The following is a 25551-nucleotide window of genomic DNA, read 5'->3' as shown; positions in this document are numbered from 1 at the left end:
GATCCGCAATGTTAATTTGTGAGTGTGTGTTGAAAGATGCAGATGTTTAACCAAGAAGAAAATCTTGATGTTTGTAGTTGGATACTTTGCAAATAAAGCATATTACTAGGGTCAGTATTAGGGTAAGTTTTAAAATATTGTATGTGTAGTGGCAATAAAAGTGGGGCCAAAAAAGGCGGTATTTTCCAGTTTTTCTTTTACTGCAAGTTCATTGGCATTTCAAAATGGAAGATTATATTAAAATATATTTTGCTGAAGTGTATTATCATGGCAGCTGGCACAAGAGAAACGTACAAAAAAAGCTGTCTCCTGTGCAAGGTAACCTTAGCAGCAATGTGCCCTCCCCTACTGCCTGCCTCTTCATGGTGCAGTGGAATCAGCACCAACTAAAACTGTCCTTTTGTAAATCTGGATGGAAAACTGCCTCTAACAGGTAAAATGAGGCGTTCTGTATTTATAATTAAGTTAAAATTTGGGTAAGAGCACAGATAACAATGAGTGAAAGAGGGATCTGACTCTTTTTGCATATGGGACTAAGTATTGAAACAAAACTGTCTTGAAATGAAAGGTCTTCAGCTGGGAAGTGCCTTACTCCATTTTAATTTTTTAATATCTTGATCATTTTGTGACTGTAGTCTGATTGGTAAGAAATAATGCAGAGAAGTGTATCAAAGAGAATATATATGTATACATATGTCTGTGTATATATACACAGGTATTAAAAGATTATATTACCATAAAACTTGTAGTTTAAGAAGGGATCAGCTAAAAATATCTGGAGAATTTATAAAAATAGTAATATTTTTTGTTAGTACTAGTACACTTGAACACAACTGGAGCTGAATGTTCACTTTTGAAAGATTAACTTTCATGGTCAGCTGAACTTTAGGAATGCTATTTTAAAATATGTAGTCTACACCATGTGTCTGATATATTTTTCCCCTTCGTGAAAATAGCAGTGCTTTATTGCTTTGGTAAGTTGATTTTATTTTTAAATGTTAAATGTACAGGTCCTGTATGTTTTCACTCAAAAATAGAGCTCGCTTCACCCTAATGGAGCCTTAAATATTGTAGTGCAGAAATCAAAATTCCAGTTAGAGGGAACTCTAGTCTGTGTGAACAAAAATTTCTGTTGGAAAAAAACCCCCAACCCATTTAAGTTACTATTTGGGCTCACAATTACTTATTTTCTTGAAGCTTCATGTTAAATAGTGGTTAAGGATGAAGTAAAAAGCTTGTTGTGTTTGGATTTGGAATTGTGTTAAACATCTAGCATGCATGGATCAAGGCGGGGCTCTAATTTTCTAGGAATAAGCAGGGCAGGATGGATGGCTGTGAGGAGGAGTGGAGAAAAACCCTCAAGTGAGTTGTACCATGCAGTTGCTCCACAGAGCTTTCTTCCTGGGGCCTGATCCTCTGTGCTCTCTGCCCTTCTCCCCTGCCCTCGGAGGAAGTGCTTGGAGTGCTGCGGGGAGGCTCCTGGGAAACTGAGTTTGAAAAACTGCCCCAGCTTTGACAAGGAAAATGCACATACTGTCTAGCAAAGGTAGAAGATTAGAAGATAAGTGTTTTTTTAAAGAAAAATTCAGTAGTTTTAAAACAGTTATGGAACAGTTCACCCAGAAATTTATTTTTTGGTGATAGTGTGGATTGTTTGGTTTATACACGTAAGGGAGATTCTCTATGTGATGCTGGATTCGTGGTTTTTGTGGAAGAATAGTTCAATTTTTCTTCCTACTTCTTGAGTAAAAATTTCAAAACAACGTCTCTTTAGGACAGTACTTGAAAACATAATCTGTAGGATGTTTGAGGAATTTAGGTGGTAGTTTAATCCAAGAAAATAGGCTACACTTGTAATGTAAACCATGTCTTGCCTTTTTCCTGATGTGAGTCAGAATTTTGATTAAAATGCTTTGAATTACTTTTTCCACTGAAAGTTTTGTGGCAACCTTAAGAAGGTAATGGTTAGTAAAAAAAATATTAAAATTTATTTGTCTGTCTTGGCATATTGCTACTAATTTTGAAATAGTTTTTCAGATGAGTTTGCTAATTGTGTAATGTACATAGGTTCCCCCCGCCGTCGAGGCGCTGGTCTGTTACAGATGTGTACTGCTGCGCTGTAAAGAGCATGTGGGTCTTTCCTACCGAGGTAGCTGGATCCCTGAATGCACCCCATCTTTCGTTGTGGAAAACCGGTACACCGGTGTGCAGAGGGAGCTATTTGCCTGGGTCAAGTGAGAGGGATTCAATACTGAGTGTCTCTTAGTGGTATTGATCACAGTGGGTGCTGGTGCTGGTCAACAGCAGTTCTTATATGGCGAGCTTTGTGTTGATAAAAGTTCTAGGTGGTGGTAGGCAGCAGCACAACTTGGTGACAGAGAGCTAAAAACTGCTGTTGCTAACCAGGAGGTACTCCTTTTGACCCTAACAGAAGTGCTGAAATGTCTTGTTACTTCTTTGTTACCTAATTGTATGAACTTTGCATGTGCACAGAAATTTTTAATGTAGGATGCTCTTCAGAAATGTACAACTTTCAGGGATGCTAGCTGTTTAAAACTATATAAATTCAGATTCTCTTTCAGTTTCAAATACATACTAAGAGATGGTAAGCATGTAGTTTAACATGTGGTCTGTAGATTTACTAACACTTAATGAAGGATCTGGAGGATCCCAGGGTACAGCACAGGTATCTAAGTTGATTCTAATAACCCGTACAAAATGAATCAGAAATGCTCTTAAAGTCAAAGCAAAGATTCTTTTTAATATTGTGTGCTCATCATTAAATTTCTTTGCAGAGTTTAATGCTGATGCCTGGTAGCAGCGGTGTAAAATTGTTCTCATACTGCTAATACTGGCCATTCAAAGATGTACCAGAATGCTTAAACTACTAAACTCTTTTTCTTAAAAACAAAAACACCCCATGTGAAGTTACAATAGTCAAAGAGTAGGTGACCCTTCATTTATTTATGAAATACTAAGTTTGGTTCTCAGTGGTGGTCTGAGTCCTAATAGCAAACGGTGAGGTCCTGTTCTAATCTGGTAACCTGTTTTGGGTCGCTTTCTATTCTGCTTGCATTAACAATGTGTTTGCTTAGAGTAAGTTATATATGTCTATTTATAAGTTTCCATTTTTTCTGTTATGTAGTTGAGAGAGCATTTTTATAAATAACGTGATTTCTAGCCCCTCTCCTACCCTGGCTGCTCTTTTAAAAAAAGTGACTGTCATGTAAATATAACCCAAATTCTGTGTTTAACATAGAACTGTAAACTTACCTAGAGTTGTGGAGTGTGCACCCTTTGTATAATTGGGCTTGATGGCAGCTGCTCAATTAAACTCAAATCATGAGCAGAATCATCCTCTCAGGTACATAGCATGTCCTTAACCCATATAGAGTTGGTGTTACACATCGCTCCTTGAAAGTCGTCCTGGGAAAAGTTTTAGAAGATTTATCATTATAATTTGTAGAGCCCTTCAAGCTTTTAAGATGAATTAAAGATTGTGTTGCCTTTGTGTTTGACTAGCTTCAGTAAAATCACAAAATTGCGTTCACTCACTGTGGTTGGCTTTTGCGTGCCTCTGTGGCAAATAATAAGCTTATGTACATTGCTTTTCTTCCTGGCCCTTTCACTCACATCACCTGGTCCACACAGTTCACTTGCCATGACTGTTACTGGTTTTGCATATGTTGGATTAAGTTCAGCATCTTAACATGAAAATGCTACTTCTGAATGCATGAACGGCAGTACAGATCCAGCATCGCACGTGTGGTTACGTCAGTCTCCTGCTGTATAGCAGGGCTGTGTTTTGTACTGCAGCTCTTCAAAATGGCTTTTCAAGTGAAAGTTCAGGCTATCTTAACTTTTTAGCTATAGAGTGTTGGTGGATAGCACGTGTGGTTCTGTATTCCGGAAAGCTGCTATGACTTGTGTCACTGGGTGTATCGTTTTGGGTGGTACCCTTTAAAAAAAAACAACGGTGGGGGGGTGGGGGGAAGGCAAGGCATGGAAAAGTCTGCCCAAAACTTAGCCATTTTTCACCACAACGAAGCCCTGCAAGTTCTTGAGGAAGAAATGATTGAGCTGTGATAGTTTTCTGGAGATGGCTGTGGAGATGAGTGCTCCACCTGATGAGACTTGGGCTAGATGAGGAAAGCTTCACCTGGTTCTGGGGTGGGGAGGTGGCTGAGCAGGTGCCCTGACCTGTTTCTTTTCCCTCTAACACCCAGCTCTGTGAACTTTCTTTGCACTCTGTGGATAATGTGCATATGGTTACAAACTATTAAGGCATGTCTTTGAGGTTTGGGGGAGGAGAGGGAGGGAGCGATTGCTTTGTTTTGAGGCTTTTGGTAGCTCCAGTTCTGGTTGATACCGGTAGTTGTCTCTTATTGTGTAGTCTGGTACTAGGCACGAAGCTGGTGCCAGTGTAGTTTGAAACGAGCTGAATTTTTGGGGGGGTGATGGTGGGGGAGGTGAATGGAGAAGACCATACAAAAAGTAGTGCTAGCAGAAAATGATTGGTAACTCCTAAAGGATGATTTCTTTGTGGTTGAATATTTATCTTATAACATCATAGTCTTCCTTATCCTGATTTTTAAATTATTTTTTTGCAATTCAGTGTTTTTAACTTTCTCCTGCTCTTCATTTCTTTAAAACGTTCTTAAATCCTTTGTTGGGCATATCTATATGCAGATGGAACAGCTGAATTTCAGACCTTTGAAAGGTGTATTTAAACTATGCTAAGCTATGCTCAGGTAAAAGCAACTTGATCTACCAATGCTGGCAGTTACTGCCTAATTTAGGTATCTCTGTTAACAAATCAGTCTGATCAACTGTAAAAAGATAGTAATTACTGTCTTGGTGTGATAAGTTTGCACATCTGTATAAAAACTAAATTTGAAGTAATTAACTGCTAAATAATTTATTAAACTTGGTCAAAATGATAATAATTATTCATATGAACTTTGTTCCTAATTTTAATTTAAATATCTAGCAAAATGCTATGCATTTGAAAACTATGAGTTACTAAATGCAAATAACCTTGATATTAATGATGATTAACTTGTAGATTACACTTACTAATTAACTGGTTAGCTGTAGAATGATATAGGACTTTTGTGTGCTTTGAAACTAACTGATCCAAATTTACGATTTTGCTCAGTTTAATACAAAGTGAACTAGTGTAAATGTGAAATAGAGTAAATGTTAAATGCTACCTTATGTAAAAAGTACCGCTTTCAGTGCAGAAATGTAAACTCTATTTTCGTTCTCTGATCGGAACAGTGTATTCAAATCTACAGTGACTGTAAAAAAAGTCAATGTTTGCTGTGATCCTCATCCTCAAAACATGCACTATATTCTGTTTTCTGTGAAAAAGGAAATGAAAAATAATGGAATTATTTAAAAGGTGATAGTTTCTATCCCATAATTGCTTTATATGCCACTTAAGGTCATGGCAGGTTTTTTATACCATTATGAAAGCAGGGGGAAATTATTAAAAACTGTAAAGGTTACAGAAGAAAATACTTACACCTCTGATATACAAGGGAGTTTTCAACATAACTTGCCTTTGAAAGAAGTTGTAAAACCAAAATGTTGCAAAATTTTAAACTTCGAACAATTGAATTTTAGTTGTTGACTCTTCAGTTGAACAGAACAAAATGATACTCTAAGGCTTTCATCAAAGACTGGTATGAGAGCTGAGGCATTGGTTTCATATATTATACTATGTAAGCCTCTGTGTGCTAATCAAAGCTGCTATGACAAAAGCACAGAAGATTGTTTTGGTAATTCTTAGAAATGAAGTTTAATGAAAGATAAAATTAACAATATTTCTATAAAGTAAATATAAAAAAAATTGTGAGAGACTTTACACACAAGCTGTGATGCTTTAACTGTGCCGGTACAAAATATTTACTGTGAATGTGGATTTACTAGTGTAGATGGACTTACCCTGATCAAAATTATTGCCCTATTAAAAAAAAGAAAATAAGCTCTGTAGACAACACAACTTTGTGTGGTTGTTATTACTTAAAAAATATAACTCCTTAAAACTTGTTAATCAAAAAGTTACATTTTTCCACTAACCTGTCTTTTGATCAAAACTTAATGTAGAAAATAATTTGTATGTGTGCAAAGTGTGTATATTATTTAGCTCTACAGCCCAACTGAAAGATGATGTATTCTACACTTGAAGGGTGTAACATTTTTTGAGGGGAGAGTACGCGGTTGTTCTAAACGTGTAACTTCTTGCTCTAAATACAGCTATAAAATTTTCTTTTCTGATGTTCTGTCCACACAATTTTTGTCTAATTGGATAAGATTTCATTTTTGGGGCGAACTCTTTCAGAGAAAATTACTTTAAAAAGGCAATAATATCTGACAACCATAAACCTGATTTGTTTCTCTTTGTAAGTAATTTAAATATAGAAGAAGCAATGGTGCTTTATTTTCAAATTTTACATCTGGTGACATTCAGCATAAAAATGACAAAGCCAAGCAGCAGAGTGGTCACTTCCTAAGACTTTTGGGTTTTGACAAGCAAGAGAAAGGAAGGAAAAATACTTGATGGTGATAGTGCAAACCCCACACATTCTAGCATTCCTCCAGTAATGGTGTTGTCTCATCTGCTTTAGGTCATTTCATCAGTTTAAGGCCATGTGGAATCACCAGTAGTAAGGGCCAGCACCTGAGTGCTATTTCTTTATGGTATTTAATTAGTTCAACAAGGTGTGCTAGGAAAACAATTACTAGAGCACCAAAGTGGTAATTGGTATCTGTGTGGTGTCTTAGTTATTGTGGTTATTGTTTGCATGAGTGTATACTTAAAAAGTTTTACACTTTTCACTTGTGTGAATAAGGTTTATTACACTGAATCCTTTGAGATGGAAGAATGTATTTATTTTAAAGCAATAATATTAGGAAAGGTACAGTAAATTTGATATTTCTGTTGTAAAACTGGTGAAGTATTCTATTTAATCAATTACTGTTAGTGTGGTCTAGAAGATCTAAAAGTTATGTCTTGCCAGTGCTTTTAAAACTTTTCTTGGTTTGTCTTGAGATTGATGGGTGGAAAGTAGTAATGAGGAAAGATTTTTTTTTAAAATAAATTTTAAAAAAAGCCCTTAGCCATGTGAGCAGGGTAACCTCAGGCTTTGGAACATCAGTTGATGAGCATAGTATACTCTTAACTGCTCAGTTATGATGTCAGTATAAAGCTGCCCTGTTGCAAAGTTGAGTAATGTATGTATTTATGAAAAAAGTAATAAAAATTGAATTTTTGGCCAGATTGGATGCAGAGGCAAAGCCATGCCTGCATGCGTGTGTACACACACTACATTCTTTGAGTGATTTTAAACACTGGAAAGAGCCTGAAACGTGTGGCACTGCATTTGAAAGTGTTGATTTACTTTGTGCTCTTGTTAACTCTGCTCTTAGTTTATTTTGTTCTTTTAAGCCCTAGGGCTTTATTAATATTTTTAGATATTATTATATAGACAGTTGTCTAAATGAAGTAGTTTGCCCTTGTTAATATCCTTTTATATCATGGAAGAGACTTGAAAATGCTAGCGAGCCTGTGTGTTAGCTGAAGTTTACATATACACTTAAAAATCAGACTAAGCAAGATTTCTCATTTATTCTAGTTGTAGCACGTAAGCCTTTTGAAGTTAGATGGTGCTTTCCACAGCACGAGTGTTTCACTGTATTTCCATTTCCCAGACTCCACAGGAATCTTTATTTACCAAGATCATTTTAGGAACTGGACATTAATTTTCGTCATTTTTTGTGAAGCAGCCTGAGAAGCAGCAAACAGGCTTTTCTTTAAAAAGTCTGTGTGTGGGGTAAAGCAGTGGGGTAGCAGAGAAGTGTGTGCTGGGATGGGTCTCTGAACTACCCGAACACCTTGCTCAGTTTAAGCTCTAAAGTGGCTTGCTCTCAACCTGAAAGGTTTAAAGTGGATGTTTAATAGCCAAAAAAGTAGCAAATTAGAGGCTCCTGGCTCTCTGAGCCTATGTCACAGAGTTCTTGCAATTACATGCTCTAAGCGTATAGGCAGAGTGACTCTAGCTATTTTACTTCAAGCCTTATTTTGCTTCCCCTCCACCCCCCAAACCAGAACTGATTTTGAATGGTTAATCGGGAGTTTAGAGTGAAGTTAACTGAAGTACGAACAAACTTAGTTTCACTTGGGTCTGACCTAAAAGAGACGAAAATGTGTTAGACTAGCCGTCTGTAGCTGTGGTGTAAGGTACCTGGAAAGCATTTCCAATGTTCTCTGCAAGAACAGGCTCATGGTTGAGCAAGTGGGTCTCAGCAGCATGGTGGCTACTGAGTCGATCTATAAATGCTGCTAATTTTGTTTAGATACCTCAGTCTGAGGGTGAATCACTGAGCTGCTGTTAAGATGTAATCTGGTGCCATACCTCCCATACAAAAAAAAAGCTGCCAAAGGTTTTACATTGTACGTGATATCTGTGTCACTTGTTTCCATCACGTTTCTAAGTGATGTGCAAACTTCTGTGGAGTAAGTGGTGGTAGTAGGGAAGACAAGCAAAATAAAAGCACTGTGAGGGTGTATCCAGCAGCTGTTTCATGGAACAAAGTATTTTCTTGGCTTTTTTAAATTATTCAAGTCTTGGTACCCTTTTTTGCTTCAGAAATGACACCAAAGAATCCTACAATATTTCTTTCTCCTCCTTGGGCTCTTTAAAATGGGCTGAATTCACTGAAAATTAAAACAAACCACCACCAACAATCCTTTTCCTTTCCCTTTCTAGAGCTCCCAGCCCCTAACTTGGCCATGTATTGTGGGGACACCATGTGCAAGTTTCAGTTCGGAGCTGCTGCTTACAGCTGATGTAAAATATCTAGTTAGTCTGTGTGGAAATATTGACGGTTTCAACCAGCAGCCCCCTGTGGGCATTAGGAAAACAGGTGAAGGGAGAGAAGAAGCCTTTTAGCTATTTTAGTGGCTGAAGGAAAGGAGAGACAGGGAAGGGAAAGATAAAAGATGAGCATTGTGTTCCATCATTAGGGGATTACTAGTTCATACCAGTTAGGATTTTAACAGACTCTTTTTGCATGTTTAGAAGTACTTTTGCATTTAAAGATGTTATTTTCAGTCCTTCATATACCTCCTGAGTGTTTTCACTGTTATCCACATCCCAGTTAATTGCACGTTAGTGGTGGGGTAGGAGAATAAATGGCAAGTGACCATAGCTCTAAACTGTTTGGTCAACAAAATCAGCTCAGTTGCACAATTATTTGAGGAATAGACCCTTGCTCTGAGAAGGAGGAGGGAAAGAAGAGCTGTGGCTTTAAAAACCCAAACACCCAAAAACCCTACCCACAAAAATTCCTGAACCCCAACCCCACCAAACAAACAGAAGGGGGGAGGGAAGGTGGCCTGAATGAGAGAACCCCTTTCAGTTTCTCCAAAGGGGTGAGGGGTGGAGAGGAAAGAAAATGCCTGAAATGTCAGAAGCCCCAAGGGTAGATGAAAGCCCATTTTCCTAAAGGATACTGGAACTTCCCATTAAATTTAAAGCAGTGCTTAATTCTTTAATTAAAAAAATCTTAACAGCCTTCCCTCATTAACAACACCTGGAAAATGAAAGTTTTTTCAAATGAGAAATTCAGCATTAATATGGTAATGGCAGAATCTTTAGAATTTTCTTTTTAAAATGTCTTTATGGACCACTCATGGGAATTTACAAATAATGAATATAAGCTTTTAGTCTAATTAGTGATGTGAAGAATTGTTGAATTGAAATCCTGTTGGAAATGGTAACAGGTGAAAGCCTACTACCCAGCTAATCTACATAAACGTAGGAACTACAGTCAGTCTTATGGTGGTTGATTTACCTATTTTGTATGATGTAAACTTGATGTGCCAATATAAACCTTCTGGTTGCGCTTCTTGGGTTATCATAGCCTGTCCACAAATGTCCAGTCTCTTTCAAAGTATTTGAGTTTATCCTGCAGTGATAGCGCAGCCCTGAGCCCAGTCATTTGACTGGTGCCTTCAGAGAGGGGAGCTGCATGGTGTACTGGTGCTGTGGACAGCTTTCTGGTACTTTGTCCTGGTAGACAGTAGTACGCAAATCTGATATTTCGTGGGCACTGGTAGGCAATCTGATCTTCAGCACAGAGGGATCAGTGAGGTAATCCAAGAGCCAGATTTTCATCTTGAATGCCGAGATAATATACCTCTCTGAAGCGTTTACTTTGGTGGGCTGTATGTGCAAGGTGAAAGGGGAAAAGTGTAGTTATGAGACAACCATTGTGTCTTGCATGGGCTTTTTCTTTAAACTTTTTGGAAAAACCTTATTCTGAGTGGTAGTATGGAGTGTTTTTAAATCCAGGTCTGGGATTAAATAATGAGGCAACACAAAGAGAAGTATTACTGCAGTTTGCCTGTGGCTTAGCCAAGCTTTGTCTGCTTGAATTGCTGAATTGGGTCTGAAACTGGAGCAAGAACATTTCCTCTTCAAGTGTTCTGCTGCCCAGATCAGTGTGTGTCAAAAAAAAAGTAATGTTTGTTAACAAAGTTAGTAGTTGAAACATTCTTCTTTCTTTCTTCTGTAGGAAAGGCATCAGGATGAACTTTCTGGTTCGCAAGCTAATGGCTTGATTTGATAACATACAGTAACTGTGTTGTCAGTGTGCCTTGTAATGTACACTAGAAATTAATTACCTTTTAGCAGAAGTGATATAAAAACCGCTGTTACTTCACTGAACCTGGGTGGGTCTTTACCAGAAATTTAGTATACCTTCTTTTGAGGAGGGAGTGCAACCCATTGCTTTTGTGTGTGTCAGAACTACTTGTTAGGAATAAGCAAGACGAGATATATAATTGTGTGTATATACATATAGAATTATATATAAAAGGATGGCTTAGCATGCACATTCAATAAGCTTTATTTGGATGGACTTATTACTACTTTGTTAGGTGCTTTCACAACTCAAATATGAACAATTTAAAAAGACTGAAAAGATTGCTTGACCCACTGAGTTTCAGTGTGAAGTTGAGAGGCAGGCAGCAGCACCTCTTACAGGACAAGCTACTCCAGTGACTTAATTTATATTGTTACCTACGTGTGCCATGAAGAAAATGAGAGCCCTGCTCTCTCCCCTTGTAACTAAAAAAACCTGCTTCTGCTTTTTTCCCCAACCACACTAATATGAATAGACAGTTAAGGATTTTTTCATTTTGTCCTGTAAACCTGCTTCCTCTCCCTGCCCCACTAGCAGATCATTAAAAACACTGATTCACTCTGTTGTGATCAAGCATCAGCTACTTGAAGCAACCTGAGGGGGAGATAGGAGTAAACTCTGTGTGGGGGGGGTAGCTTTTTGTGCTGGGTTTTTCTTGCCTGTTTTTATTTTGCTGGCTGCAGAGTAAACAATAAGACACCTCTTCCCCTTCCCTCATAAATTCAGCTGATTACCAGCAGTTTTCCATTTGCCTGTAGGAGTTGCTGACTTTGTTCCTATGGCTGTTCATGTTGGGACTTTTTACGCAGAAGTTGTTTCTTACTTTGGGGCACTAGCCATAGTTTATAGTGGGTTTTTTTGGTTGTATGCGTTGTGTCTTTTTAATATTCCCTCTCAATCTATGTTAAGTTAGTGCGGTCAGTGAAGTAAGCTTGAGAAATGGTCTTTGTCCTTGTGCTGCTCTTTGGAGCTCAGGGGGGAAAAAAGGGTGGTTTTGGCGCACGAGTCTGGGTTTTCAGGGGGATCGTGCATAGCTGTTGGAACCGGGGGACCATTAACTTGGAGGCAGTGTGGGGAGTTGTGGCACTCAGTGCTGATGGGTATTGGCATACTCTGCATCTGTGCTGTTGGTGTGAGGTGCCAAGACTTTTTCCAGGTAACCAGTATAGCAGTGCCTAACTAGAATGCATGAAATAAATAAGCACTTGCTTTTTGCATGTTCCTATGAGTGGAAAAGGTAGACTATTTACTTTCTATCCTACAGGTATTGAGTTCAAACAATTGAATGGACTAACACTGGTGTTCACTTGATCACCTTTCAAATATGTTTAACTCTTTTTCCGTAGACTCTTGTTTAAAAAGAGCAGGTTGTGTGTAGTTCATATGGCGGCTGAAATAAGAGATTATTACGTGGCATTGTTGAGAAATGGGAATTAATGAGCAGGAGGCAGCAGGTCTCTGGGGGGAGGGAGGGAGGGAGGATGGTGAGAAGGGTCTGGTAAGAGCATGGGTATGATAGTGTGGATGTGCAGTTACTTCGACACTTGTTTGTGTATGCTCCCCTCTGAAAGAGTTAAATTTTGACACACCTATGAGATGATATAAAAAATTCAGGACTGAGCAAAAGCATGATACTTTATTGTTCTTTATTTTATAACTGTCTATCTTCAATGTTTTAAAATTATTGTCTATTAAGGGGTTGTTTGTGTGTTCTGTGATTTGCTTTTGCTAAATGTCACATAAAGCACACAGTGAGATTATATTAGTGAGTGGGAGTGTACAGTGAGATTTTATTTAATGTAGGGATGCAAAAATAGACAACTTTTGAGACCTTTTTAATCCAAGAGGATTTTGATAGCTTGAAGGAAAAAAGTGATGTATATAGGGAGGGCAGAGAGAGAAGGAAAGAGTATGTATAAAGGAACGAGAACACTGAAATTTTGAGTTTTCTTCCCTCCTTCCACCACCTTTTCCCTAAGACATGTCTAGTATTGCTTCATATGTGGGGGGGTTTCTCTTGGGTCGGGAGCACTGGGTGTCCCTGCATATGTACTCTCTGTATTTACACGAGAGAGATTACCCCTTCAGGAACCACAGAGATGGCTTTTAGTAAATTATCCATCTCTATGGTACTTTGCCCTTTCTGTCTCTGCACGCATATGTAGCAAAAATACGCTGCTTTCCTTGAGGAGCACAATGATGTCGTCTTGTTTTACCTGCTTTCAGTGTTGCAGATACTCATGTCCCCCAAACACAATGCTCCATATTTCAGACTTGGTATGTTGAATGTGGCCAACAGCAGTGCCTTGAAGTAACCAAATCCAGTTACTTGTATAATACATAATACCTGAAACAAAGAATTAGAATGTGTGCAATTCCTCTTAAGAAAAGTAAATTATTGCCAAATAATTGCTTATGGACTAACCTTATACAGAAACCAGATAAGTTTGTTTTCTTCTTACCCAATAAAAAGTGTTTTGGGTGTGTTTGAAAAAGAGAAAGAAATGTGAATACCTGTTCACATGCTGTGTACTAAAGGTAGCTTTCAGAAACCTTCCTATGATACAGAGCACCGATGTAATTTGCCCAGGCTTTTCTCTCAGTTGATGTCTATTTGCAATGGCTATTTAGAATGGAAGAAATGAATTAGAAAATCTGCTTAAACTGGAAAAAGTGCACACACAAGGCTTTTATGAGTCACACTGAGATACGCTGGCAGTGTTTTACTAAGGATTTATTAAGATTAGTTGAGCTATATATTAAACTAAACTATTGTAGTAAAATACCTTCATGGAATTTGAAAGCATGATTTCTGGTTGTACACACCTGGTATAACTACAAGTAGGTTTAAAGTAACAAAACTTAAGATTATTTCAAAATAAAACAAAACCCCCGCGTGGGATTATGCTTCTTGGGATGTGATAGCTGTAACAGCTTTGCATGTACCGTACTTTGCTGAAGAAAATAGAGTTATGAGGAAGATGGAAAGCACCCTAAAAGAGCTGACGCTGTGTGAGATGGCAGCATGTTCCTGGAAATATTCTTCCATATTTTTCTCTTTCCTTTCCCTACCCATTGTGTAGAGTTTTGTCCCTATGAAAAAGCATGCTTTCTAAAGTCAGAACCCATCCTTGTGGATGTTGTTGCTCTCTAGCAAATTTAGTCAGACCCAGCTTTGTCCCTTACTCTTTGCCATACCTTTGCATTTGGTTTGGGATTTTTCTTGAGGAAACCGAGAGCTGATCCTCCATGGGTTCAAGTACATGCAGTAGAGGTGACTGCAGATCGCTAATGCTGCCCTGCAGCAAGGAGCTGTATGGGGCTGCCAAGGCACAGGAGATGAGCGGGAGGAGTGATCCTTCTGAGCAGGAGCCATGTAGGTTATCACAGTTTATGGGGGATTTGGTCTCTGCTGGCTGCTTGTTCTGGGCCTGGGGACACAAAACCACCTTTCTTATTTCTATCTATTCTTTGTGGGAAGAAGGGCAGAGAGGGAAAGGGGTTACAAGCTTTGTGTATTTTTAGGTAATTTTAAGAAATATATTTAGACTTTTTTAATAGGAGCTGATAGTAACTAAAATGGAGAAGTCTCAAAGGTGCTTATGATCTCTTCATCTTACCCTGGTTCTATGTGATTTCTCTGTTGACCATGCTAAGCTTTATTACTTTTTTTCCTATGGCTAATTTTGATATAGCAATAATGTAAAAAAAAAATTTAAATTTTCACATGCATCAATAAACACCAGACATCAAACTTATGCATTGGGTGACAAGCTCAAATTACTTGCAGTGCAGCAAAGCAACTGATAGTGTAAAGAGTTTCAAATTAAATGGTTCGTATAGCTGTTCTTGTGTTTTTGAAGTGACCTTTCAGTTTTGTACAATAGGTGTCTCACTATTGCCATAAATTGAGGTGCACAGTGGGACTGTACCCGTTTTGTACTTGGCTTGCCATTTCCTTTAGCTCTTTATGAACATGGTAGAGGAACTGGTAATTTTAAGGTGGCATTTCTTTTTTGCTCCTCTCCCTTCCTCCTCTTCCCTTTCAGGATACTGAAGTTATTTTTGCGTTACAAATGTTGGTTGGCAAAGCTTTAAATTGCATCAAACTTTTCAGTCTCTCAAAGCCCCGTGGGAAGAGGGAAAAAAAGAAGAAAAAAACCCAACCAAACAACACCACCCCCACAACAAACAAACGAGAACCCTAAAAACCCCAAGCATTGTGTTATGTCCTTTACTGCTGAGTAAATGTAGAGATTGCCTTTTCTTGGTCCATCTTTCAGGTGTTGGGCAGTAAAGGAGAACAGATGATATTTTCTTTCTGAAATGAAATGTGAGGTGGCAGTTGTGTGTATGAAAGTTGTGTAAGTGCATCTGGAAAGGATGTTCCCCTCCTTCTCACCGATGGATATACACTGCCCAGTGAGAGCATTTGCTGCTTAACTTGGCATGGAGCTGGGGTGAGACCTGTTGTTGGTGTGTTGGCTGGGCTGTTGCATGCTCAGATCCTTCTGTGAGTGGCACTCCTTGCTACGAAACTCATGAATTTTAATTTGAATCTATAAGTGTGAGACACTAATGGCATGACACAGTTTGACGCACATTGAATAGTGTATTGGCTGCCAATTTTGTGGTTTGGGATTTTTCTGCATTAAAATTTCCCAGTATTTTTAATACTGAATGAACAGCCCCTTTTTTGTTTTATTTTAGGACCTAACTTCAAAGTTTCAGGTTGCTGTATTTTCACATTTCAGAGCAGTATATTGCTACTTTAGGGTAATTGTTTTGTAGCAGTATCGCTAGCTGAGATGAGTTCAAGGAAATTTTTGCAGTCTTCAAGGAAATTTTCCCCCATTCCTATTACAGTGAGGCAGCTCCTGATTCTCTTTGCTTTACTGAAAATGGAAGCTTAAACGGGGTTCTGTGAGGTTTGGGTTTTTGTTCTCCCTTCCTTGCCTATTTATACGATCAGATGCTGAAATCAGCGCTTGCTTGAGGGAGTGAAAACAGCTGAGAAATGCCACACAACCAAGACCTGTTCATCTTTTCTGGGCAAAGCATGCTTGTTGCTTGATCTCATGGTTGCTGTAGTGTTGGGGGTGACACATCTGTGTGAGAAGTTTGGGCAAGGTGGATTTGCACTGTAAGCTCCGGCTGTGCCCTGAACAAAGCCTGTGGAGGAGAGCATTTCAAGATGCAAAACACTCACTGCAGGCCTGTGTGGGTGGGTGGTGGTGGTGGTGTTAAGGAAAGGAGTATATTTTAAAAGGATCTGAGGAGGAAAATGAAAGCTTTCGATTTTATTGCTAGACGGGAACATCTCTAAAACTTGTGTTGCAAGATTTTACTGGTCTACAGAAGTTTAACAAACTTTTATTCTGTTATAAAAAGCCCTTAAATTGTGAAGCGTTTTTCTGTGAGAGGTCAGTATTAAGCAATTAAAACACTAAGTAAAACTGTTTGAACACAGGATGCTTCTTTGAGCTGCTCTGGTGAACAAAAATATAGTGGAGACCTTCTAAGCTAGACTGCTCTGTGTTGTCCCCATCCCTTCCCCAGATATTCCTAAACCAGCCAGACTGACCCAACCAGCATGTCCTACCTGAGCCCAGCTGAAACTGTGTTAATCTACACATTCTTGTAAATCCCAAGGGGTTTGTGGCATCTCTGGCATTTATTTGTTCTCTCACTTTGGGGGAAGGGAGGAGACAAAGGACTTGGCTGTGAAGGCAGCCAGTACACTGCCAGGCTTTGCAGTAGCACTTCAAAGTGAATGTTTTGTTTACCAGATAAGCGAAAACTGATGTAAATTTGGGGTGCAAATACAATGAATTTACTGATTCTTATCCCCTCCTCCTGATCAGGGCTGGAGAACATCACCCATATAAATGTTAGAATATAGTCTGTCATTGGCTAATGAAAAGCTTATCAAATGTATTTATTCGAATTTGTATTTTATTCCTTGAAGGAATGTAGAACCCTGAAGTATCTTCCTGATGAACTTTAAAAAAAAGTTTCTTGAGGTCTGTGGAGGGTAATCCAGTAAAAATACAGGGGATTATGACATCCATTTATAATGGAGAGAGTTACATACTGAAGACCTTAAAGTTGAAATAGAAATAGTCTTCAGGAAAAGTGGAGACTTCATGAAATGTAACAGCTGTCAAATGTGTAACAAGTATTTCTGTAACAGTTCTTTGGACTTGAAATTGTTTTGACCTGACATTCCCTCCCAGTGATCTGTTGGGGTTTTGAGTTGTGTATTTGGTTTTGCCCATCTTAGTATGATACGTGTTTAAATGCAGACAGTGCTATACATAGTCTATCTTGCAATATTGTCTTTTTTTCTGGTGTGTGTTTTTTTTAAAAACTATTTTCTTTAATTTATCTGCAGGAGTCGGAAGCTTCAGATCAGAAATATCCCGCCTCACTTGCAGTGGGAGGTAGGAAGTTACTTTAAAAATTTATATCTCTGCTTAAAACTGTGTTTCTGTTTCTCTCTTTATCCACAAGACTTTTCCCCTTCCCCCACCTTTCACTTGCTTTGCACACACCACCCATTCTGTTCTGGGGAAAAATCCTTTGGAAGAGGGAACAATAGAGCCTTCTAAGCAATTCAGATAACTGCCTTCATTTCTGCTCTCCAAGTTAACCATAAAAAATGTCGAAATGGATTCTTTGAATGCTGACTTCCTGATGCAGTCTCTTTGACTGAAAGCTTGTCCATTTTGGACCTTGCTGGTGTGCGAGTTCAGTAAACTTAATACAAGTTCATACTTAAATACTTGGCCAAAACCTTTACAAAAGCAGAAATTTAATGCTGATCCTTTTTCTTTGATGTTTTCCCTCCCCTCCCCCCTTTCTCCTCTATGGTGGTGACACTATGGCAAATTGTTTGCTCGTGCTATTATGGTTATTGGCTCTCACCAAGATATTGTATACTTGCTGTTTACACTCCACAAATAGTGTTGTAATTTTTGCAGTAGGTGGGCTACTGTGAGAACGGATCTGTTTTCTTTACTGTTTCTCTACATTGCATGTGTTTAAAATGTTGTTTTCACGTTTTACTAGTAGTAAGTCATCCTTTTGCCTGAGGGAGATTGGAAGGTAGATGATTGGAGGATAAAGCTCTGGTAGTGTTGTTCTCTGAGCAGGTTTGGTCTGACTTCCCACCTTCAGCTACTTCTTTGTTTGCACTGCCTGATTGCTTCCTAGCTTTGGAGAAAAACGGAGGCATCGGTCTGTCCAGCCTAGGCTGTCAACGGCAGGGTTTCTGCAAGATACCTTCACATACCACTTCTCATTGCTTCAGTCTGTCCTTCTGTACTCTCTATATAAGTATTTCCTCTGTACTTACTGACCTTTGTGTTCAACCCTCAGTTGAACTGTATTCACCTGATAGCTTTTATTTCAAATTCATAAATGCTTTTTTGTTAAGCAGAGTAGTAATAGAAATGGTTGAGGGATGACTGATCTGAGGATTAATTTATTTTTTGGTACAAATTTGCTCTGAGGATTTTTTGTAGGAATAGTGTCAGAGCAGAAGCATATGATTTGGAAAAATGTGAATAAATGTGGACGTAAGCACTGTCGAACAGTGTATGCCAGAATGCTTCTACATGCTCATCCCTCCTTACGTGTATGTAGCTATTGCTGCTAATACGTTACACATCTACCGTATTTCCCATCTGCTTCTTGATTTTTTTTTTTTTAAAAAGGATTTCCCACCCCTTTTCATTGCTGCAGTTTCTGTGGTGGCATCTGGTCTCAGACAGATGTTCCCTCTGCCCCCCACCTTTTTAAAACATATTGTCTTAATAAAAGTTCCCAAGGAAGAGTTAAAATTGCCCCTACTAACATCACCCTAACCGTGCCTAGATGTCCTGATGCTTCTTGTACAGACCTGACCCTTTGGGCACAGAATTTAGGGGGGTGAGGCCCCAAAATAACTTCTACAATACTCTTGCATTCTCTTACAACATAAGGGCTGCTTGACAAGTATGGCTTGTCCAGAAACTTTAGGAAGTTTTCCTTTGCGAGTCCTGGTGGTCTGTTACTTCTGCACTAAGCAGGTAAGTTTTGTATGGTCTCAAAAGAATGCTGATGACAAAATTCAGCGACTGGTGATTAAATTCATCAGGGAATTGTCTTATGTCAAATTTACCTTGGGCTCTGGTATCTTTTTTTGGTGCTAAAAGACCTAACAAAAACTTCCTCTGAGCTGTGTAAGACAGTTTTGGATGATTCCTTCTTAAAACAAATCTTTCTTGCAAACATTTGCCTGGTAGGGAGAGTAAAAGTTTATACAAACAGAGAGGTATTTATATCAAAGCAATGTTCCTCCATAATGTTTTCTGAGGGGATGGTGTGTGTGTGTGCAAGTGTGTCAGCTGGAGCAATTTTACTTAAATTGTTTCTTATAGTCCCTCTGTGCCAATCTGCTTGCCTCATCACTCCTTTGTTAATTGCTTGAATCAAGACTGACTTCTTCTAATGGGTGTGAGATCCTTAAAACCAAACCAAAAAACAACTGATGAAAGAGGTCTCTAGGTTAGTTCAGTCTATCATCCCTCATGTATGTTCGATATTGAAATAGAAAACACAGTACCCTAAAACAGCTTTCTTTATACAGTGGCATAGGGATATGTAAAAAGAATGGAAGAAAGATTAATGTTCTTGTGATTTTTTCCCACGTATAACCATTATTAGGAAGGTTACCTTGTCATTCTTTGCAACAATATTTTGTTAAGATTATTTCAACAGAGCTTGTTTTAATTTTGTTCTTTATAGAAAGCAAGCATTATACATGGGAAGCCTACCAGTGTGCCCCTAGCAGTCAGTGTGCATGCTTCTAGTTCAGTGCTTTGCAGGTGTTCTTATTGCCAGTGTGTCACACAGTGGTACATGTAAGTCCTGGGCCATGTGATACTATGACCCAGCAAGGGTCTCTGTGCATACTCGCACCCATCAGAGAAGGTCCTTGACTTATAACAAATCCCCCACAAAGTGAAGTGTAACATTGTTTGATAGTAGCTCCTGCTCTTGAGCACCCCAGAGAATAGATTTGCCTTCTGCTTTTCAAAGCCAGAAAACATTCAGGGATAAGTTGAAGCTTAATCAGAATTGAGAAATCTTTTGTGATACATCAGCAGAGGAAGGTGCCTCCTATCGTTGATATGGGTGCTTTGCTCTCCATGCAGATGGAAGCTAGCTCTTAAGTTTCATGAAATGGAGTAAATGAGTTTCCTGTTTTGTTTTTTAAAAAAACCCAACCAAACAAAAACAAACAAAACGCAACAAAAAAACCACCTTGAAACCGTTACACTGGTGTACCTTTTTATCTTTAAGAGGCATGTGTGCCTATTTAGTAAAATCTAGTGCCTTTAGTAGCATGGAAGAGAGAAAACATTGAACTTCAGTGTTAAGGAAACCTTGACTTCCACTAGGAAGAAACTGGGTATCCTGAAGACTCACGTGAGGTAGGATACTTGACCTGTAGTTATTCTATATAGATTGGGAAATAAACAGTGGGTATAAATGGCCACATAGTAACAAGCATTTATTAATAAAACTTTTCATAAACCAAGTATACAAATTGAGGTTAACTAGTTACTTTTCTGGCTGCCTTTTTGGAGAAAAATGTTCCAATTAGTTTTCTCCTTCACATAGGTTGAAGTTACCAAACAAAATACTGACTCTTGGAACCAGCCATAGCAATTGAACTTGTAGCTGCTTCCTTTGGGTAATGTAAGAGTTCACTGTGTACTTATCAGACTATCATGGTATAAGTAAAAAAGGTAAGATAACCTTTTTAGACCATATTCAGGGCTAAGTGGTAGAAGAAAGGCAGATAACGACCTGCTATAATCTGCTGAGTTACTACATTGAAACAAAACCACAAGGCTGTTATCCTGAGGAGCTCACTTTAAGTGCAGCTGTAAAAGATAAAATTCTAATGTATTCCAAGGCATTCAAGGTTAAGTTTGCACAAAACTTGACTGGTAATTAATTTGAACTTCACAAGAAATTTTTTTGGCAAGGTTCTGCAGGTTTATGTACTTGTGGGTTGGGTATTCTTGTACTCCTTGCCCAGCCAGGAGAAAACAGAGGTGGAAGGAAAGCAGCATCTCTGTCAGCACTAAGAAAATTTAGGACTTGCCTCAGGCTGAAATTAGAGTCTGGACTGGCAGGGGCTTATCCAGGATCATGTCCTTCACTCATCTGGGAGGTCATCTGCATTTTCCCCCCCTTCCCTCACTGGACTGTCTGGGTTTGAGGACTCTGGCTCTGTGCCCCTGTTCCATAAAAGCATCATCACTTCCGGAATGCATCTTCTTCCTTTTATCCTGCTTGCATATAAATTGCACATAGAGGTTATTGTATCAATTTAGTAATTTGAAGGACATGTTCATGACCAGATTTTATTTTTTAAATTAGTTTCATTTGTTACAAAGTTTGTTTGGTGAAGCAAACACTGAAACTAGTGCACCTTTTAGTGATAGTAGTTGGGTATAATTCCCGCCCCCCCTTTCCTCTCCTTACTCATAAAACACAAAGTCCAGACTGATGCTAAGAATCATGACAGGCGAAGGATTTGGCACACCACCTTTACTCATTCTCCACACATGCTGGTCTCATCTCTTTCTCATTGGAAACAAGCACCCTGGTTCTATTGTCTCTGCAGAAAAGCAAATAGATCTCTCTTACTCTTTCCTAAACTGCAGTATGTAACATACTGTTTTGACTCCTAATTTGTTACCACAAGTAATCTCTCACTTAGCTTGTGAGTATTCAGCACTGGAGGTGTAGCTTCAAGCAAAAAACGATATGCTTTCTAGAAGGTCTAGGTGTGGTGATTTAAAGCTGAAGTACCTAGAGTTTTTCTGATTCAACATGATGGGGATCCAAGTAGAGTTCTTCTGAGAAGGAAGTTATGTGAGATGTCACTTTTTTGTTTCTTTCTTTCTTTAAAAAAAAAAACAAACTAGCTTCCTTGGTGTAGAAGGTGCTTCAAGAGATTTTTCTTTCCAAATATTTTCCCCATGTTTAGTGAGTAAAGCACTAGAGAACAGACTTTCAGGATACAGATGGTGCCAGAAACAGCACTTGCTGGCTCAGCAGGAAGATAGCTGTTGAAGAGTTCCCACTTATCTTCTGTGGGCTTATTTCCTTATCAGTTTGTATGGAGCAGATAAACAGATAAACACAGAGTGTTGATGAACTTTAGTAACAAAAAGGTAGACTAAAAGCCCAGCCTGTGGAGTGTGAACCTGTTGAGTGAGCAGAGAGGCAAGAAAAATATTGTGAATGTGTATTCCTAGCTTTGCTGTGAGACTTGTAGGTTGCTTTTGGGGACAGAAATGTGTGGGTAGGGAGGTCTGATTTAGCTCTTCCAAAGGCAAAAGTATGTTTAAACAGGGTTTGCTTTTCCTTGCTTTTTCATGGAAATGAAAAACAAAGTCTCACAGTTATGCTGGGACTTCTGATGTTTTAGATTCTCCAAGCAGAAAAAGTAATAGAAAAGGATTTCTGCATCAGAGTTGAAATGTGAGTGCGGGCTCCACATTGAGAATTCTGTCAATGCAAGAAAGGTTTGGGCCATCTTCACCCATCTGCATATTTTGTAAGACAACTTCCAGTTTCTTTAAAACAATCCAGGCTGATTCTGATTGTAAGTGTTAGTAGATCATCTTACAATGCACATAACTGTTTGTCCTGAGTGTCTGTAGTAGCTTGTGTTGCTTCTTTGATTAAAATAGTTAAGCTGTGTGGGCCAGGATGTTGGTGTTTTTGGTGTTGCTTTTTTTTAAATCTAGAGGTGCAGTGTAAAAACTAATCTTGGTGAATGGTACCTGCTTGGATGTAGCTTATTCTAGAATACCAAGGCTATGAAGAGGACAGGTGGGGAACTTTTGGGTTTTAAAGGAAAAGAAAAACATGAAACCATTGCAATTAAGAATAAATTAGGATTATACAAAACAGGTATTTCTCATAATACTAGAGGTAAAGGGGAGATGCAGGAATGAGATGAACAACAATGAAAAGAATTATAGAAGTAAAGAGGTTTAAAATGTATTGAAACATGATCTTTCACCTCAAACCTCCTCCAAGAATCCTAACTTAAAGTAGTGCTGTAAAAATACTGTATAGCTATAAAAATGCTAGCAGAATGCTAAGCATGCACAAATTATCTGCTGTTGCCTGCTAGGTGTGGGAATCTCTGGTTAAGGATCTTTTTTCTGTTTCCTCCTCAGTGCGTTACATCAGGCACTAAGCTGTACCTTTTGCCAATTACTACTAGTTCTACTCAGCAGGATAACGGAGAACATGTTAGTCTGTTCTCTGCACCAGTCTTTTACATATTTGAAGACCTATGATGTTTAGGGAGGGTTAAGGAGACAAGTTCTTTCAATCTCCATTAATTCTGCTATAATGAGAAACTGGTGAGATTTATCAAGAATTATGCACATCAAACAGGTTGAATTTTGATCATCTGCTTATTCCGATTCTTAACAAAAGGATAGGGGGTAAAGCAGCCCCTGGGGCAATGTGGAGCCCTTGGGCAGCACTGCCCGCTCCTGGTCTTGGATCTATACCCAGAGAAGCATGGGGACTGCCTTTCCTCTGCTCTTACTAAACAGAAAAGAGGATGGTGGTCTTTCTGTTCTGCTATCTGACCTGGGCCTTATACTTTGAACCAACTGTTTTGCCTGAGCTGCACATATTTCCCATCGTCTAGCTGGGCTCAGCAGCATGTAAGGCAACCTGATATAAGAAAGTGACTGTATCTGTGGCAGACCACCCAGTTTTGCACTTAAGACAACATACTGGATTATGTTGGGATTTTAATTGCCTGACTTAATTATAGGGGGTGATATTTAGAGGAATAAGTGAGGTAATAAACACCTTTTGCAGGTGTTTAAAATATAGGGTATAGGAGTAAAGGTCCTTGGATAAACACGCAATAAGCATATTTCTCACTTGGAATGATTTATTCAAAAGAGTGTGTTGGCTACAGTGGTGCTGATAACCATCTTACAGTTGTTATAAACAAGGGGAAAAATCTATTGGGGAAAGTAACTTTGAGAATTGGACTGCAGCATTTTTACTTAAATACATCAGGATCTTATTAAAAATAATTTATAGTGATGTTTTTATCAATCTGCCCCCATTTAAGAGTTAATATCCAAGATGCCATCACTGAAGATACTTTGCTGTGCTTTTATTATAGTTGAAGGCTTAGAAAAGTAGCATTGTGTTAGTTAACACAACTTTTTTCTTTAGGAAACTTGTATTGCAGGACCTTAAGTAATAGAGAGGTTAGAGGTGAGGTCAGGGCTCTGTTGTGCGAAGCACCTAGAAGATATGGAAGGTGGTCTTCTTACCACAAGAACTAGATGTAATCTTCAAAGAAATCAGAAGACTCACCAGGTCAGAACTGGCTTGATTGACACAGTTTGGAGGTGTAAAAGTTGCTCTTCCTCCAGATGGCCAAAGAAATAAGTTGAAAGAATAGGAAGCAGAAGGTTTTGGGGCTTGTGCTGCAGGAAATGTGGTGTTGGCTGGTCGTTCAGGCAACCACTTTGATTCATGTGGCAGAGGCAGGAAGGTTGGCTGAGCAACTTTTGAAGAAGGTACTGAATTGCCACAGCTTTTGGATCAGAATATTAAGCAAGCTGGAATAACTGCTGGCTTCTCTGAACATGCTGAGTAGTAAGATGTAGTGACTTCAGGGTATGGTTTGTGAGTCTTAACCCTGCTGTGGAGGAGGCAGGACCAAGGAGTAGAGGGAAGCATCCATTTGGACCCGAGACTTTTAATCTACTGTCTCATCCAAGTCACACAACTTTAACTCGGCGGGTTGTCTGGATTTCCCTGTTGGAGTATGAACTGCTTTTGGCTGCAATGGGCTCTAATGTCAAAGCATAGAAAACCAATGAATTTTAAGTGTTAAATGCAGCCATTCCAACTAATATATGCAGAAGCTTTGTCTTTGCAGATTCCATTTATGGGCCTATATCTTATTTTCCTTCCAACATTCAGTGGGAGAAATAGCTAAGTAAAGGGCTTTAAAAAAAGCTTCAGTGTGACTGTTTGATCAGTGCAACTGTTTTGATCAAAACTTTTCTCCCATCCAAATTTGTTCCATTGTAATGTGTCTGGGATGAGAAAAACTTTGTTTTCATTATTAGTTTTTGATCTTCTAGGATAAAGGAAGGCACAACCTGTGATGCCTTAACGTTTCAGAAATGTTCTAATACTTAAAACAGCTGTTAGTGTGCAAGAAATTTGGCATTGTCACCATGGGGTTGCTTGGCGCTGTTAAAACAATGTGTTGCTCACAAGCCTAGAATAATATGGTTACTTGTTTACCCTGTCACTAACAGTGACTCCAAAACTTGAGAAATCTTAAGACACAAACTTGCTTGGTTCAAAATGCTTTTTGGGAAACCGGCCACCAAATCTTACTCTTTATTTGCAGTTCTAGAAAGGTGTCTGTGAAGACCTTTGTTCAAGGGCTCAGTTGCCAAAGTCTTGTACCCATTAGCTAAAATTTTTACTTAAGGAGTCACTTTAATCATGGTGCAACCTCTTTATCCAGTGTTGTGACATGTCCCTTCATAGAACTGCAAAACCATTCAGGTTGGAGGGGATCTCAGGAGGTATACAGTCCAACTTGAGGCCCAAAGCAAGGTCTGTATTGAATTCAAACCACACTTTTTAGGGTTTTGTCCAGTCTTGGAAACCTCTGGGAATGCAGTTTGTGCAACCTCTCTGGGTGACCACTTCTAAGGATTAATTATTCTATTAATGAAAATTGTTTTCCTTCTACCTGTT

At 38.8% G+C, this 25551-nt stretch overlaps 1 protein-coding gene across 2 annotated transcripts in view; it reads left to right on the top strand.

The window, feature by feature from the left end:
- Positions 1-25551, top strand: part of IGF2BP3 (insulin like growth factor 2 mRNA binding protein 3) — a 113400-nt gene that overhangs the window by 8465 nt on the left and 79384 nt on the right. For both annotated transcript variants that reach the window (XM_075083032.1, XM_075083033.1), the window contains exon 4: positions 17108-17156. In XM_075083032.1, the coding sequence (XP_074939133.1) occupies positions 17108-17156 (49 nt within the window). The remainder of the gene's footprint in view (positions 1-17107; positions 17157-25551) is intronic.

Source organism: Phalacrocorax aristotelis, chromosome 2 (assembly GCF_949628215.1).
Source record: "Phalacrocorax aristotelis chromosome 2, bGulAri2.1, whole genome shotgun sequence".
Lineage (NCBI taxonomy): Eukaryota > Metazoa > Chordata > Aves > Suliformes > Phalacrocoracidae > Phalacrocorax > Phalacrocorax aristotelis.
Note: the sequence above shows the minus strand (reverse complement) of the source record. Positions and strands in the feature narration are given on the sequence as shown.